General features: G+C 41.6%; 1 protein-coding gene across 4 annotated transcripts in view; it reads left to right on the plus strand.

The window, feature by feature from the left end:
- The window catches only part of OTOA (otoancorin), a 41516-nt gene extending 25356 nt beyond the window's left edge, over window positions 1-16160 (plus strand). For 3 of the 4 annotated variants that reach the window (XM_042037425.1, XM_042037427.1, XM_042037426.1), the window contains 7 exons: window positions 3478-3633; window positions 5027-5169; window positions 5568-5704; window positions 6640-6737; window positions 8598-8793; window positions 9368-9550; window positions 9917-10005. In XM_042037425.1, coding sequence (XP_041893359.1) covers window positions 3478-3633; window positions 5027-5169; window positions 5568-5704; window positions 6640-6737; window positions 8598-8793; window positions 9368-9507 — 870 coding nt within the window. In that variant the 3' untranslated portion in view covers window positions 9508-9550; window positions 9917-10005. Of the gene's footprint in view, window positions 1-3477; window positions 3634-5026; window positions 5170-5567; window positions 5705-6639; window positions 6738-8597; window positions 8794-9367; window positions 9551-9916; window positions 10007-10553 lie in introns of those variants that run through there. The other variant, XM_042037428.1, reaches the window with a different exon arrangement.
- Window positions 16161-18160: the final 2000 nt, after the last annotated feature.

The following is an 18160-nucleotide window of genomic DNA, read 5'->3' on the forward strand; positions in this document are numbered from 1 at the left end:
AAGTGTTTTTACTTTTGAATTGCTTTTCTGCTGGCTTCTCACTTTCCTTTCATAAATGAAAAATCAGCAAGCAGTACTAGGGGCTGTTGATTGCCCTGCTGAGAATTAAGCTTGGCATGTTAAACTGTCTACATTGATGCTAAATAGAGCTTACAGTGGGGTAAACCCAAACTGACTGAAAGGGAGTTATTGGCTGAAAAAAGCTCCTTCCTCCACCTTCTTGTTGCAAGCAGGGACAGATCCATCAGTAGGAAATATTAGGGAGGAAAAAAATCACCTACAGTTTGTCTTTACCAGGAGCAGAGTCGGTCAGAGGACTGTGCTGGGGGCAGGTCAGCACTCTGGCTGGGTCTGGGGCATCTGCATCTGGTCTGGGCTCTGAGTGGCCCTGCCTGGGCCAGTGTGGGCTGGCAGAGAAGTCAGACCTCACTCCATCCCTGTTGTTGCCACTGCACTTCTCCCTAGGGGTGACCTCCTCTTGCTGCTTTGTGGTTGCCTGCACTGCCAGGGAATAGGCAAATTCCCAAACATAGTTTTGGTTCAGCAAGGAAAAGCCTTAGGGTGCAGTAAGACAAATTGTTTTGGTTGCAGAAAACCCAAAGGTGAAGAGGTTACTGGCCCCAGCCTGGCTTCAGCTTCCTGTCAGCAGCTTCTGCTGGAGGTTATCTGCTCTCTGCTCCCATCTCTGCATGCCTACTCTGTAATCCCTTTCTGTCAAAATGATCCAACATTTAAAAGTCCTTTTTAGGTCCCATCAGATAATTCTGACAGAATGAGGTTGGGAAGCATTTACAAGTTGCACTTGGCTGTAAGTAGTAGAGAGTGCAAGAGGCTTGGAGACCTGAGGGCTGTGACCTCTGGAGGAAAGTGGGAGCAGGGAACAACATGGGCCTGGGCAGCATCTGTTTAACCAGCAGCTGCAGCCAGTCGTGGAGCTGACCATGGATTTGGGGTAAATAAGGCCAACTGTGCATTTTTTAGCAGTGAAGCTCAGCTTTTAAAACAGTGGAACTGCAGGTGCTTGAAGAGCAGTGGCACTGCCCAGATTTCTGCAAGCAGATGGCGACTCTCTGCAGTTGTGTCTCTGCTGCCTTGTTGCAGGAGGACAACTGCAGCAAATGTATTCTTCCCAAGACAGCTTCCCTCTGTCAGCATGGACACAGGTGGGTAGGAAAAGGGGAAAAAATGTAATTCTAGAAGAAGATAAAAACAGTGCTCCCCTGGGATAGAGGGAACTAATATTCTTTACAGCAGTGCAACAACATACTGGTGTGCTTACAGAGCGGTATCAGTTGTAGGGAAATTGCCAGCAAGGTTGATACACTCACTTTTTTGGCTATATTCAAAGACACACAGATCTGTAGTGCACTGAATGGCAGTATGTTTATTCTCTGTGTGAGTGTTTGTACAGATTTCTGCTAGACAAAGACAGACTTCCTGTATATTAATTTGCAAAATGCAAGGTGGTGCTACACTGAACATAAAGCACGAGAAATGAAACAGGACATGCAAAGCTTTTTGAAACTATATGCATAAGATGCTGTTACGTTATTAACATCTTTGATTAAAGGTTTTATTAAGCCTGTACTACTCATTGTTCCAAACTAATTCAAAAGGTCTGGTTATCAGATTGTGTCTTAATGAAAGTAAGAAGCTTAGCTCACGTGTAAGTGGAAGGTCTCCCAGCTCTGCAGCAGTGACAGCTGTATGGATCTGTAGTCTCTAGGTGAATGAGGACAAAGGAGTGTTTCAGTTTCATGTGTTGTGTTATTTATATCATTCTGCCTGAGATTTCACCCAGCACTGTCAGATAATACTGTTTATGAAGTACTTCAAATTCTGTAGTTTATGGCCTAGATCAGGAAACAGACGTATTTTTGCCTGCATGTGTTTAATGTATCTGTTAAGCTAGAGAATTAAAAGCTTTAAAATTGGGCTAATGCTTTTTACTATCTATTTTCTTTGGAAAAGATTGAAGTTTCCCAGACTTAGACCCTTTATGACATTGTAAAACCAACATAAAAGATCTGGTGGAAACTCAGTTGGGAGGTACAAGTCCAGCAATGCATCTCTTAAACAAATCCTTAACCCGAGGGTCATAGCTGGGAAAAGCAGCCTGGCAGCTCTGAGGCCGCTCTGCGCTGAATGTGCACATTGGTATGAACAGCAGAGAGCCTGCAGCTCTGTGTAAGGAGTATTTAATTCCAGAGGTCCAGAGTCGTGAGCCCTACTTCTTTATTTTCTGGAGGTTGTACAGCTTCATGTCTATCTGATGGTGCAGACACTATTTAGTAGGCAACTACAGAGATGCTCTTCAGCAAGTCCCAACTAGCTTTGTCCTTTCTAACTTTTTGAACAAAACTTAAATTGTATCTATCCTGAAAATGGAGTAAATATTTTTCTGACTCAGACACCCGGCCGTGGGCTTTTAGTTGTAATTTTCTAAGTGGAGTTAGCAGCACAATGTTATACTAGAAACCTGTCATGTATTCACTGACACAAAGTAGAGTAGCTGAAATTCATGAGAGCTTTAAAATGAGCCTTTTTTTAAATGGATGCCTGTCTTGTTCAAGTCACTTCCTCCAGCCAAAATCCAGTGTCTTTTTCTGGAAAGGCAATTGGCCGCATCCAGGGAGATACTGACCACTGTCTATCGTCTTCTATCATTGTCAACTAAATGTAATTGACAGTCCTGGCCGCTGAAAATTCAGCTCTTGATGGACTTCTATTATTCTTTATTCAGGCAGAACTTTTCCTGATATCAAAATTTCCTTTGGGCTGCTTGGTGACAGCTTTTCAATCACTGTAACTTTATCACACATAAAGTCAAAAGCAGGGGAAGTTGTCAGTTTAAATACATTGGTACTGGTTTAGAAGAGCCCCTGCTTATTTTTGGGGGTTTTTTTACAAAGCTTTACAGATTTAATTCTATCTGTACAAACACATTTAAATTATTTTTTATTTTAACATTATATGAACACAAACTAGGAATAGGAACTTTAGGAACCAGCTCTTTGTTGGTATTACTCAATTCTCTACTTTGTCTTTCCTTGTCAGTGACTGAGCCAGGGTGACTGGTCACAAAAGCAACTTAGAAGTCAGTCCCCTGGAGCGATTGCAGCTGGGTAGAGGCCTGGGTAGTCCAGGTGCTGCTTTCTTGGCAGTATAACAGTGTGGATCTAGGCACAGATTCCCATTTTTATTGTTCTTAGTGGTTTTGCTCCTACAGCCACACTTCCAGCAGTTTCTGTTCTGACTCATCAACAAGTCCAAGCTGTAAAAATTGCAGCATTTTTAGATGAACTGACCATTGTTGGTGTAGAACCTCAAAAACCTTCACAATACTTTAGCTCTGCCTTTTGTGTGCAAAGAGGAATATTCAGGTTTTAGGACTTTTAAACCAAGGGGTTTGGGAATGGTGTGTATATAGAGGAAGAATCATAATTATCTAACAGTTATTAATGCTCTCCTCTAAAGGTTTGGGGGTTGCTGCCAGACTGGAGGAGTTACCAAATCATCTCCCTGGGCCGCATTGCTCTGGCACTCACTGAGCAGGAAATCACAGAGCTGGATCTGCACTCCATCGACACCGTTTCTGTTCTGAGTCAGCAAACAGAGTGGACTCTTACCCAGGTGAGTGAGTGAGTGAGTGAATGCAGTCCTGGTGAAAGGCTCTGGATTCACGCCCTTTGAGACTGAAGTCCTGGAATTGCCTAGGAAACACCACACTACTCCCTGCTGCTTTTCTGCAGCTGTGACCCCAGTGAAAGTGGCCAGGTAGGTCAGCACTGGTGTCTGCCTGGCTGGGGGCTTCCCTGGGGAAGTGGCCAAGATAACATCAATCACTGTTAATTGGGGTGGGGCTGAGTGTGTTCTTTAGCACTTGCCCACCAAGCAGTGGAAAGAGGTCAGCAGCTCCTCTCACACTGGCCCTGGAACAGACACTACTGCTAGGAGTACTAGTCCTGCCTAAGGACAATCACAGAATAAGTAGTGTGTCCCAACCCCAGCATTGCCCTAGAAGCTCTTTTTTGGCAGATATACTCCTCTCATGTTCCTTTCCTTGGATAACATCTAGTTATGTCAATGGGACTTTCATCGTAAGAGTTAAAACCGTTTATTTATACATGCAATTGGCAGCATATTTCTGACTTTGTGGCCCACACCATCAGGGCTCTGTGGCTCCACAGATGCTGGCATGGTGGCAGTTCTGGCAGAATATCACAAATCTGTTTAATAGATTCATGTTCTGAAGGGCACCATAAGAAGGAAGCCCTTGGGAGGACTTTATACAAAACCAGTTTGCTTTTGAGGTTTCCTACTGTCAGTAAGAGTAGCTATTTAAAAGAGATTCATCCTGCTGAACTTCAGTTGTCTAAAAGTTAGGCAGCTAGTTAAGCTAGTTATTTGAGGCTCAGCTTTGTGGATAGATTAAGAAATCTTGGAAGATGCTTGTTTCTTTCACTGGCTTTGGAGGATGCCTTGGTGGCAGGCTTGAGCTGGGCTCAGTTTTTAAAGGCTTAGTTTAGAATGAGCACCATCCTAAAGTACTTTGGCTTGGAAAGGCACTTTGGTACCAATATCCCATTCATATCTGAAAATTAATCCTAGACACAGTCACCACTGATAGATATATGGCACTTAAATAAGACAAGTCATCCTGAGTATTAAAAACAATAAAAATTACATACTGATCCCCTTAGGTATTTTATATTTTCTTGTAGGATTTTAACTGATTCTGTGAGGCAATCCAGCACCTTTTCTTCTGGTGAAGGCTTTCCTTGTGACCTGGCAGAAGAAATACTCAGTGTTTTCACACCAGTTGCACTTAGCAAGTGGTTGGGTAACAGTGCCCTGTTTAGTGTCACATATAGGTGGTGACAGTGCTCCTCCTGAAGGCCATGGCCATCCATTGGGGACACTCAGGATATATATTTATGCTCCATAGCTTCTGGTAAGGTTTTAACCATCTAGTAACAAAATTATATTTACCCTCTTCATGTATGCTATCTTACTGGTTTTGTAGGAAAGAGCTATTCTGCAAGGTTTTCTAGAAGACTCTGGCCAGACCATCGGCACACTAAAAAGTTTTGATTTAGTTGGACTAGGAGCAATCCTCTGTGCTTTGAATTCCACAGAAATCAAATCCATAAAGACTGCTGAATTCAGGTACTGCATTTTATACCTAATGAAATATTTATTAGTAACTCTACTGATAAAATTTATTATGCCTTTTTTGTTCTGTTTAGATTTTCAGAGCCTAAAGGACAGCTTTTTGCATTTTAAATGCCTTTAGAAAAGCAGTCACTGTTATGGAAAGCATACAGTAGTTTAAAACATGTTGTTTTATAGTATTCCTCTGCCATTTATATCCCACCATTTAAGTATTGCATCGAGAAATCCAGGGTTTTGCTCAAAACCTTAAATGTTTGTATGCAATTTATGTACGTGTATTTTAAATTGAAAACAGGTTTTACAATCTTCTTAAAGCAGGCTAAGTATATTCCAGGCCTATTTATACTGCATGTAATTGCAGCATCTAATGTTGACCTTGTTACCTTTTGCAGTGCTGCAGTTGCAAGAATTGGCCTGTTGTTTTGTAGCACCCCTGTTCTGAGGCAGTTTAAGAAGATGACAGAGTCCGTGTTTGGTGCTGCTACCAGCTGGAATGGCTCTATTTTACAGGAAATTGGTACTATAGCAGGTAACAAAACTACTACTCCAGATGGTGATGGTTGTGAAGCATTGCTATTAAGAGACGGGTTCACGGAGCTGGGGATTTCTAGACTGGCAAAAGACATTTCTTCCAGAGGGGAGTCACCTGCAGGCACAGACATTCAGCAATTTCAGAAGCACTAAGGAGAAGTGGTATTCTCTGTAAGGTTCTGTAAATATGGTCAAACTGACCTTGGGAAGCACAGCCTGAAGTTACTTGGGTCCTGTAAGTCGGAAAGGGTAAATCAAGGAGGGCAAAACCAAACAGGATTCCAGAGCCAGTCACTCTTTGTGAGCCAGGCTGTACTGGGAGGAGCTGTGCTCTGGCTGCCCGAGCATCCTGCCTGGAAAGAATGGGCTGCCCAGGGAAGAGCACAAGGGCAGGATTAGCCTGGAGGGATACTTCTCCAGAGTGCTCTTGCAGCCTCGGAGATTTCCTGAGCCAGAGGTCACCCCGTGTTTTGTTCCTGGATTTGCTTCCCTGTTATCATTTAACTGCACATTGAACTCTCGTATATTTTAGCATCCCCGATGCCTGTGGCAATGATTCCCCACCGTAACCACCTAAGGGGTGAAGAAGTCACTCCCATTGCATGATTATGCTCCCTAACCTCGGATCAGAAGAGACTGTGAACAAGCATTCCCTAGTAACACTGCTTATGATTTTGTAGGTTCTTGTAATTCTCTTTTCCAAGATAAAATAACTCAGGTAAAGTACATTACATGTCAATGGTTAAGGTCAGATGATTTGTAATGCTGGAATATAATGAAAGAAACAGAACATAAAAAGAACCATCATCTCTCTATAATGCCCTGGAATAAACCATTGATTATATATTTTTTATAAATGCTTAAAGTTTATATCACCTTAAGAAGAAATCTAATAAAAAGAACATTAACAGAGTTTTGTTTGATTTTTTTTAGGTGGTTTGAATGAGGATGAATTAAAAGCTTTTGATAAAAGCTTGATGCCATATTTCCAGCCATCAGCAGTAAGACATATACCTCCTGAAATTTTCCAAGTAAGAGCCTGATTACTGAAGAAGTTACTAAATTTCTACTCTAGTAGAAATAAACTGCAGCACTGATTTATAGATTTTGGGTTTTGGCAAAAGATTTTCTATGGTCTGTTAAGTGAGAGACCATCAAGGGTCTGAAACATTAACTTTCAGCTGTATCACTGTATTTGTGATGCCCATGAAATATGCTAGACAAGCTTTATTCATCCTTCAGAATGCATCCCAAAGAAAAAGCAAGTATCACAAAACAGGGAATGGACTCTGTATCTTCCAACATTTTATTCAGATTTGAGTTGTCTTCTCTGTTTATTAACATTTGCAAGGATGCTGTAATAGCTACAGATTTCTCTGCTGTGTAAGAGCTGTTTTATTAACCTAAAATCTGGCACCATTCTCCTGAGTTAGCTCTGAAAAACAGATTGTACAGGCAGATACAGATCAGAAAGGAATTACATCTAATTACAGCAGTACTGAATGTGGACCAGAAATTAGAACAGGGATCCTGAGATCATTGCCCCGGACTTTTCTTTGACTTAGTGACAAGATTAATACTCTGCCTGGGCTGGTCTCTTTCAGATGCTCAGGCAAGCAATGTACTTATGGACAGATGAGCTAAACAGAGAGTTAACTGTGTCAGCTCCCATAAAAGAGAAAATCTCCTTGAGCACTAACTGTTTGTGCACAGTACCACTGACAGTTCAGATAAACCTAAAATGTCCTTACTGAAAATATTTCTTTGCAAAACAGCTCTATATAATCTTGTAGAATTTCTATCAAACAACATTTTTGTTAGTAAGAGTAATAATGAGACTACAAAAAGTAATTAACAAAAAGCAGGGTACCACTTTGGAAGAGTTTTCTGTATTTGAAAGATTCAAAGCAGGTTTTGGTTTTACACAGGTTTTTTATGGCCTCATTTTGCAACTGTATAAACTATTCAGATTTTGATTTATGAAAAATTACATTGTATTATGGACTTCAAGTGAGTTAAGAAGATGCTCAATTCAAAAATGTCTGGACCTGTAGGCATTTCCATGAGTTTGCTCAGTTTAAACCAGCACACCATTTGGCAGACAATGAAAAATGGGCAAGGGTTTGCTCCATGATCTGACCTACTTGCAAGGGTGATTTTGTCTTTCCAAAGTAGAACCTGGATGCAGAATTGTTGCAAGAAAAAAAGCTTGTTGTGTAGGAGGGTTAAAATGCTTGTGACTGCAGAATGTTAACTAGAACTAAAGCAATCCAGCCTGCCCAATAATGCAGGCTTTACAAACTGGTTAATTGCTTTGTTATATAAGATAATTATTGTAAGATTATGACTGCCATGTTTAATTTTTAAATTTAATATGAACAAACTGGGAAGATTTTCAATCTAAAAGAGAAAAATTGAAGAATGAGATTAAAGCATGAGGTCTTTTCATCTCATTGCTCTACTGCTAACTATAATGAAAGGTCAAATGTAAGTTCAAGGGAGGTTGCTTGGGAACAGATGCAAGAGAAAATAAATGAAAACACAAGAGGATGCACAATGCCATCAGTCTTTGAACAGATCAGAAAATAAATGGCTGGAAAATTAAACTCCAACAATATACTGAAGAAGTGTCCAATACAGTGCTGGCATAGAAAGCTTCTCAAGCTGTCAGCTCCCAGCATCAAAGAGAAAGGTGACAGAGAGATGAGTGGTCAGGGAAGTAAATGAATACAGAGGATTTTTTAAAGCTCTATTGAGCTCTTTTATAGCAACACAATGTTGCAGGCTGCTGTCCCTCATTCCAAATGCAAGGCAGTGCTGACTTCTGATTCCTTACCTGCCTTCTATAATTGACAGCCTAAACGAATTTTTCTGTCTTTTGTTCCTCCCAGGCATTGTCCCCAGAACAAATAGCAAACCTGGGCCCCGAGAACGCCGCCATGGTGACGGGATCGCAGCGGCAGCATCTGGATGCATCCCAGCTCCAGAGCCTGGGGCTGGCACTGGATGGAGCCAGAACTGGCAGCCCAGGGACACAGAGCAGCAGTGCAGCATCTCCGCAGGAGGGACAAACCCCAGCTCCCAGCGGTGAGTGGAGCCCTCCCCGCTCCTGCTTAGGGGAAGGGCACACACCAGTGGGGTGTGAGGTCTCACAGCATGCACCAGGATCAGGCCTCTATTCTGAGGGTGGGTTGCAGTGAATTTACTAACCAACTCTTAAAGTCATGCTTCAAATCACATGCCTGACCAAGACAAACAGCCAGGAGGATGTTGGATTCACCCACAGCAAGAGGTAATGGAGGAAGACTGTCAGATGGCATTAGCAGCTGTCCAGTAGCATTACACTGTGCTAAGCACTAGCTTGTGTAAAATGTAGTCTGAAACAGTGAGCTTTTCCCTCTCCTTCCTTCCCATATTCTTTGCCGAAATTTAAGGTAGGGGTCTCCATCTCTGCACCTTCAGGTCACAACCTTTATGTGCAGCACAATGTTGTTTGCAGAGCTGCAAGTGGGAAAGGAGGTAGCACTGGGGTGGATTAGCATCTTTATCCAGACTGTAGGACCGTTGAATGGTTTGTCCTGCCATTCCCATCCTATTTGGAATTAAGGCCTGTTAGTACCTATACTTCAGTGGTTTAACCTTTTGCTTCTGCATGTTGCAGTTTACACTGGGCAAGTCACACTGGCAATGTCTAAGGATGTATTACAGTGGGAGAGTTTGCACATGGTCAAGACAATGTTGAGAACTTACCCCTATCAGACTGCAAATACTGTTGCTTCCAGTGACACCAGCAAGACATAAGCTGTTGAAGGAGAGAGAGGGAAGCTGAAGTGCTGAGATAGGGGTAAGGGGAACTAAATTGCTATGATGCCCTTGCTGAAATTAGAGCAGACCTTCCCAGAAGCACCTGGGAAATGCTCTTAGCCCAGCTCCCTCTCAGGTGTGACCTGTTCCTTCTGGAGATCTGCCAAAGGGAGGAGTTTTCTGGGAAAAGATCACCTGAGTTCTTGGGCTTCTTGTCCATTGTTCCCTGTGAAATGCTTCTCTTTGGAGCTGGGTATGTTAAACTGGAAGTGACATCTCTTGAGAGCTGAATGCAGTTAGGATTCAACTGTTGGAATTTGCTGCACCACTTTGGGGTGGTGTAGGTAAGACTTCTAGAGCTGAACTTTAGCGTGACACTAAGACAATAAAGCCTTCTGCTTTCCAGGTGCTCCTTGTTTGAGCGGCTTTGGCATCTGGCTGTGTGCTGTGTTTACACTGCACCTGCCTTTCTGAACCCACAGGTGTTAAGCTTGAGGTAAGTTATATTTTCAGTTGGAGGTAACTTTATAACAGAAGTGCAGATCACCTGTAACAGAGAAGGAGGACTATGGGACCCTCTTCCTGCTTTGAATACAAAGATAACTATTCTTGAATAATTTTTCTGTATTACAAAGGTGTCTTCTACCTTGGTTAGACTATCTCTGAATCTAATCAAGGGGAAAACACTTTATCTTATCTTTATTGTAAAGCCAAACATAACAAAGGTATATTTAAAACCCCATGTAACACCAATCAATTACTGCATTGTTATTTGGAACATGTTCTTGGTTTTTCTCTGTGTTTTGCCTATTCCAGGCTATATATAAGATTTTATTCCACAAACACTTTGATAAACACTATTTAGTAGAGTACTGCCATTAACTTTCATTGGGTTTTAACATTTTGGCAGGCTAACATTTAAGAAGAGCACTGGTGGGCTTAAAGTTTAGATTCCAATTAGGCAAACTAAATGCTTAAGTCTTTAAGATTGCAAAGCAAGGCATGTCAAAGGACTTAATATTTTTCTTTGCTTTGATTTTCAGTGTCCTGGAGCTTACAACAAAGATGCTAAAGATAAAAGAGTGTCAGCTCAGCATGAACAGTAGAATCAAGAGGCTCTGAGATTTCTGGGTGCACAGTGGTTAAATTCTTACAAGCAAGACCTTCATCTGCTATCATGATGAGAACTATCTCCTTTCCATAGCTTCATCACTAACAAGTAACACAGTATCCCTCCAAACAGTCCAAATTTAAAAACTGGAAATGGCTTATCTGTCTCATGAGAAAATCACTGAAATATAGGATCTTGTGTTAGGGAGGAACTTGAATTATAGGGGGGACAGGTAACAGGGGAATGTTATTTGGAGGCTGATGTCTGATACCCAGTGCTTTTTACACAGGCTAATTTGGTCACACTGTTGTGTCCATTTCTTGGGTTTTCTTCTACTTCAGATGCACATTCCCTGGAGAGGGGCTATCCTTCTGTGTGGTGTAGTAGAAACTGCACTAAAAGTTACTGCTGTTGCAATAAAATAACTTTGTCTTGGGGCTGCTGGTTTAAATCCTGCTCAGACAAGAAGTGATAACAGGCTCTTAAAATTTAAGCACCTCTACAAAACGTAGTTTCCCCATGGCTGTTTGTATTCAACACAGAACTGTTGACACTGAGGGCATTGGCAATACTATTAGTATTTCATGTGACAAAATGCACCATGGAAACTACGTTTCCATGTTCTTATGTTCATCAAGAGACAGTCCTTTCACTTCAGGTGGGGTTGAAGTGTATGCCTGGGAATACTAAGGGGGAACTGTTCACTGAGCCTACACACTCCTGGGACTGTCAATCCAGTTTTTTCCACAAGACCTAGAATAAGGAATTTCTCATAATTATAAACCATAGATACTTTCCTGTGTTTTATCAGCATATGACTTACAGGTCTAATATTAGCTTGTCATGCCACACCTCAGTATTTTAAACAATGGGGGAAAAAATATATTAAAAATCCTCTGCATGTGAACATACATTTTTATGTCATTCAACATTATTTTAGACCATGAACACATGGCAGAGTTTTCCATTTTGCCATTGCAAAAGTCTTATTTTTTCTAGACTAAAAAAGGCAATGCATAGATTGAAAAGTTTAGCTTTTTCATTCAGGGCTGTACTGTAGTAAATGCCCTTCAAACTATAATTTGTATTTCTTTATGGCAAACATTATATCTGGCTTCTCAGCCCTGAAAGGAGAATTGAAATTTTGCTCAGGTGGGGAAGCAATAGGAATGGGAGGGAGAGCTGGGGGGAAGAGCCTGGCTGCTGCTGGGGAAGGTGAATGTGAGCTGTTGCTACTGTTGGGAGTAACAGTTCCCACCACAGTCCCATATATTCTGTAATTCCTGCAGCAGCAGGGGCTAACTTGATTTTCAGGGCTTTGTTATTGGCAAAGTAGGCAGTGAGAGCCGTTTCTCACCCCCTCCTTTCCCTCTCCCCCTCCATCAATCTGCTGCTCTGGGAACTGCCTTTGTCTATAACTAACCCTGGCAAGTGTGACATGATGTTACAGATAATACTACATGCTTTAGTTCTGCATTTTATAAGCAAAGAATTATGATTGCTGCAAGCTGCCTGGCACTTTTTTCTCTAATCCTCACAGTAAGATTCCAGCTTCTCCAGGTGCATTTCCTTTTCTGCATGTGAACAGGAGATTGAGACATACATTTAAATAGGAAGACATTTGTTTTATTAATCCCAGCAAATACATGCAAATGTCCACTAAAACCAAAAAATACTTCAGTGGATCAAATGCATTATAAAGATTTATCTGTGTTTTCACATTAAAAGTTCTGCCTCGCTCAGATGTGAAAGTACTAAAAGGTTGTTTGATTTCTAGAAATTGCCTGACTTGAATTCTGTGTGCACTTCTGAAGCTGCAGGAGAGTGTTTTCGTGTCAAGAAGACAGTCAGCATTTCCAGTTCAGCTGCTTAGGTCAGATACGTGACTTAGCTCTACCAAGCCCTTCAAAAATCTATATGAGCTGAAAGTGATCTTCTTCTGTCAATATACCTGGGAGTGATTCCGTTTGCAATTATGTGAGTCACAGTTTAGCTTTTAATTGCAGCAGGAGTGAGCTCTTTGTTTTGTGCCATCTGTGCTGTTTAAGTGCTTTTAAATAGCTGAACTGCTTGATTATTTATATATTTTATTAAATTAATAATTATGTTAAGAACTTTGGCATTGCATTTATGTTTGGTCAAGGACTTATCTATTTCTTAGAAGAGTAGTGTAGGAGGTGTAAATGTGGAGCACTGACTTTATGTTGTACTTGTTTCACGGTGAGATTGCAAATCCTGTTTGCTTCATGAGATGGGTGAGCATTTGGATGGCAAGTATTGTAGAAAAGCAGTTTTACTCCTGCCAATATAACTCTTGTAAAGGTCACTGATGGAAAAGCCCATTCTACAGAATCTGGGATTTATGGGACACCTCCATCAAAACTGTTGAAACTGAATTTCTGTGGGAAGAATAGATGGAAAGGGGAGAAAGGCACGGAGAGCACTAGTATGCATGGTATGTAATCCGTGTGTGTGATCTGCCATCCATTCACAATCCTGCACACTGCCAGTGCTAAGAGGAAACTGAAACATGGACACTTCACTTCTGTGAAACAAACCATAGAACCCCTCAGAGCAGGCATCTGTCCCCTCTGCAGATGTGTATTGCATACAACATGCACGTGATCACTTTCAGTGGAATGCATTCATTGGAAAAATGTGTCACACCCTTTCTTTTTGCATGATCAGGATTTTGGGGAAAAATATACTAGAGAGAAATGTGGTATAAAGATTTGATTCTTAGAGAAATGTTGCTGCTTGTAGATGTGGGTAATGTTTGTTTAAACCAAGCTTAATTTCTCCTACATTCTTTTTAGTTCTTTGAGAATGAAAAAAAATCAGATTTGTGCATAAATCTGCTGTTGAATATATATCATGATAATAATTTTGTTATCTGCTTATTGTGAGAACTGCAGCTGTCCTCTCCACTTGTGACTCCTCTGATGGTTGCTGGGCAGTGCCATGCATCCTGTGGGATGTGCATCCAACCATCCAACTGCTGACAGTCACAACTCTGGTGTAGGCCTGGCTCCTCTGAGTGCTGTGAGCCCTGTGACAGGTGACCCTGGCCAGCAGTATGTGAGAGGAGGCATTTCATTCCTGTGATGGGATGTAGGAGTCTTCAGGAGTTAACAGATGGAAAGAAATACTTTTGTTGGCTTATTATTTCAGTGCCTGAGACATTTATGTTCAGAATTGTGTTTAGAAAAGAGAAAAGGGCTACTGGTTCTGGATCAGCAGGAGAGAAAATATCCCTATGACCTGGTACTGAGGTAAGTGCCACATCTGTGGTATCTCTAAATCCCTGAAAGGAAGAAAACAACTACCCATCCACAGTGTCTGAAAACCGTCCCTGTTAAAGCTGGCATTATGGCTGTTGTCAGGTTCTGTGCAGTGCACAGAATGTTTGAGTCCCAGTGATCTCAATCTGTCACACATCAGAGCTAACCAGCTCCTCAGTGTGAGGCTCCAAAGATACTGTTTAGCCAAAAAAACCCCAAAAAAACCACAAGAAAAAACCAGAAAAAAAAAAGGCAACCTTCCTTAATTTTAAGCAGCCCTTTATGCCTCCGTATAATCTGCTCAAATATTCCAGAGGCAATTACGTGCTGTATTAAGGCAGATTCAGTTTACCAGTTCACTGCTGTGCCTAGGGATCATCACCCCCTCCTTTATTTTCCAGTAACACAAATTGCAGCCCTGTCATATTAGGCTGGGACCTTGTCAGAGTCCCACTGGCTGTCCCCGTTGGAGCAGATGTGAGACATTGCTCGAGGTGTGCCAGCCCATCGAACCTGGGGCTGTGGGAGAGGCCTGGCTCGCTCAAATGACACTCAGAGAGAAGCAAGGAATCGACAGTCACATGGAATGTGTCACTTGAGCAGGTAACTGCCCATAGGGCACTGTTGGTATTTTGGCTCGTGCTGTGTTGTGGTTATAGATACCACACGCTGCTTCCCAGTGGGACACTGCCAATTTCCTCATGGCAGTCGAGGAACAGTCATCCAGCTGCAGTACCTTGTTCCCCCTCATAGACTGTCCTCCTTAGAAAAGAAATCAAATTTCAAGTGATTTCTTCCTCTTTTTTTTCCTTCTTCTCTCAAAAAAGGCTGATATTCCAGGCTGGTACACAACTTTAAGCAATGGGCTCTCTTTATTTCAGGGAAAATGTTTAAATGCTTTTGATGAATTTGTGGGTTTTTTTGGTGTGTGTATTTTGGTTTTGTATTTTTAAGCAAGATCTGTAGGCATGGGATAAGAAGAGCTAAGAACATTAGAGTCCTGATTAGTAAAATATTCTCATCCGTGCCATATGATGTGGGACAGCCTTGGGGACTGTTTACTCCAGTGCTGTTGGAGGTGAGGGATCTGACTTCCTTTTCCAGTAAGGCAGGAGGGAAACTGGATAGAAAAGACAGGTCTGCAAAGAATAAACAAAAACTCCACTGTAAGTTAAATTTCTTTTATTGGTACCCCAGAACATCTGGAATTGCTCCTCAGAAAGAGTATTTTCTGCATTGTTATACAAAATGCTGTTGAAAGTGCAGATAAATAACAAACTTGTCAGAAAGCAAAACATACCTGTGTGCTATCCAGGTATCCATAATTTCATATTTTAGTTAAGACTGTGATCCATTATCAGGCTATCTTTCCATATCTATCAGTCCTTAGACAGAAAAATTATGCAACTACCTCAAAGACCCCACCAGACCTTGCCTGGCATCAGGACATGTAGGAGTTTTGTACCATAGGATATTTTTATCACAATTCACATCTGGTTCTTTATTTGTACCCAAAAATAGATAGTCACAAAATGTATTACATTTTTTCTGCAATGAGTAGAAAGCAACCAATGTCCATCTGTCTCTTCCTGCCCCTTTCTGTTCAGCATCAGTCTGCTTTCCCAATCCGGATTAATGAGAGGATTTTCTTGCCCTCATGATGCAGGAACACAGGCATGTTCAGAACTCACAGTCCAAGTGACTAAACATTGAAGTATTAAATGGAGGAATTGACTGATGGATTTCTTGCTTTGCTGGCAACAGCATAGCATTTATCTTCTAATGTTTTAGCTGGTATAATTAGCCTTACAAATACTTAACAATATCTCACTTAATATCTGTAATCTTCTCTTTGAGGGACAAGGAGAAAAGGAGAGAAGCCAGAAGTAAAGTCCTGAAGGAGAAACATGAAAACAGTGGAAAATGCTAATATGTCACAAATACAGCAGCGTAATATTTTCTGGTACTGCTTTCCTCAATAACTTTTAACCCTTGCATATGGTAGTGAACTGTATTGATTTATCATAGAATAGCCATTGCTATAGTTAAAATCACATTGGTTTGATGCACAAGCTGAAACTGCCCTAGGTCATCTTTAATTGGGGCCTGACATGTTTTAACACTTAATCAGATGTCACAAAAAACAACTTAGATCACAAACAAGTTCTGAATATATCCTGCATGAACTGAGAAGGGAGTGGAGAGAATGGATGTCATCTCTCTGCCTTTAATGTATCTATTAAAATAGATTCCAGATATGCATCTGTCAGTGTTTTTATTAGCTACTTTTATTTCACTGTTCATCCTTTCAGAAGTGTTGAGATCTGACATATTAAATGTCCACATTTCAGTCAAGCCTGTGCCAAACAGGCTGGTCCAGCCAGTGCTCTGAGACATGTCTGAGTTTTCAGACCTCACACATGTGTGCAGTGATGGAAGTGCCTCAGCACTGCAGCTGCAAATGTTGTATTTATGAATTTGCCCTTTCTCCCCTCCTGTTGCAGTTGGTACCACAGATCTGGGGAGTTCTGCCAAACGCTCTTGTCTTCAGTACAAATTCTCCAAGTACTATATTTGGGTTTTTAACGTGTCCTCAAGTAGGCAACTCACTGGTGGTTACATCAAACATTATTTGATGCCAAAAATTATTCAGTATTTTAAAAATAATTATTCTGTTAGAGTTCAGATCTATAAAACAAATGCAACATACAACCTCTTCTCTTAGGAAGTGATAAGAGATACTATGGAGCTTGTCAAGGAGTTGTACTGCTGTACTTGTAAACACAGTGTTGTAAGAGGACAGGCTTTGATTCCTAATCTCTGAAAATAAGTAAATTTGGTTTTGTCACACTGTGGGTCCTTACTAAAAAAGATAAACTCAATACCAAGTACTAATCAGTTCTCTTTTCTTTCCAGGATTATGTAAACTCTTTAAAGATTTCAATGTCTGTGCCACATTTTAAACAGGAAAATTAAAGATTGTAGTGAGGATCCTTTTCATAAATTTCAAACAATCCATAACCTTCTGCTGTGGGAACTTTTCAGTAGATCATTCTGTAACAGTGAAGTCCTTACACTATTTCCTCAAACAGGGTGTGAAACAATGTAAAGCAAGATATTTTAAAGAAATGCTGCTACCCAGCAAAGCACCACTGTTTACCTGGAATAAGCTGTTACCCATTTTCTACAACCATTGGAAATCCTATTCCTGGATGGCTATTCCTATTTTTCTTTGTTATTGTTTGGATTTTTGGGGTTTTTTTACAGAGAACATTGGAGCATTATTAAGAGGAGATGCCTCTTTGAACTGCCCACTGAACTATGCTGGTCCTGTTTTAGGGATTCAAGACTCTGAAGAGGCAGCGTGCTCTTTTGAAGAGTGCTTCAGCGTGCTTCTTATTGAAGAAATAATTTCTTTTTTTCTTGGAAGTTTACACAGAATCACAGAATTGTTAGTGTTGGAAGGGACTGCTGGAGATCACCCAGTCACACCGTCCTGCCAAGGCAGGGTCACCTGGAGCGGTGACACAGGAACGTATTTGGAATGTCTGCAGGGAGGGAGAATCCATGACCCTGAAAAGCCTGTCCCAGTGTTCTGCTACCCTCCATGAAGAAAGTTCTTCCTCATGCTGAGGTGAAACTACTTGTGTTTTAGTTTATGGCTACTGCTCCTTGTCTTGTCACTGGGCACCACGGAAGAGTCTGGCACCATTCTGGCACCATTCTGGCACGGGTTGCCCAGAGAAGCTGTGGCTGCTCCATCCCCGGCAGTGTTCTAGGCTAGGCTGGACAGGGCCCCGAGTAACCTGGTCTAGTGAGTGGCAGGGGGCGGAACGAGATGATCCCTAAGGTCCCTTCCTACTGAAACTATTCTGTGATTCCATGATTCTGTGAGCCTCCTGGCACCCACCTTTGAGATATTTATATGTATTGATGAGATCCCCTCTCAGTTTTCTCTTCTCCAGACAAACCAGCCCCAGCCCCCGCAGTCTCTCCTAAGAGAGACGCTCCAGACCCCTCAATCACCTTTATGGCCTCCGCTGGACCCTCACTAGTAGCTGATGTAGATTTTCACACTGTTGGACTACAAAACATAATAAAACATACCTATAATAAAATATATATTATATTCGCTATTAAATATATATATACACACACATATCAGCTGCGCGGCCGCCCCAAGGGCTGAGTCCCGCGGTCGCTCCGCTCCCCTCGCCCGGGCCCGCGGCTGCCGGGGCGGCCCCGCCGTGAGGGCGGC

The sequence above is a fragment of the Corvus kubaryi genome, unplaced genomic scaffold (assembly GCF_017639235.1).
Source record: "Corvus kubaryi isolate FWS band 111438036 unplaced genomic scaffold, C.kubaryi_AGA036_p1.0 37387, whole genome shotgun sequence".
In the NCBI taxonomy this organism is placed as follows: domain Eukaryota; kingdom Metazoa; phylum Chordata; class Aves; order Passeriformes; family Corvidae; genus Corvus; species Corvus kubaryi.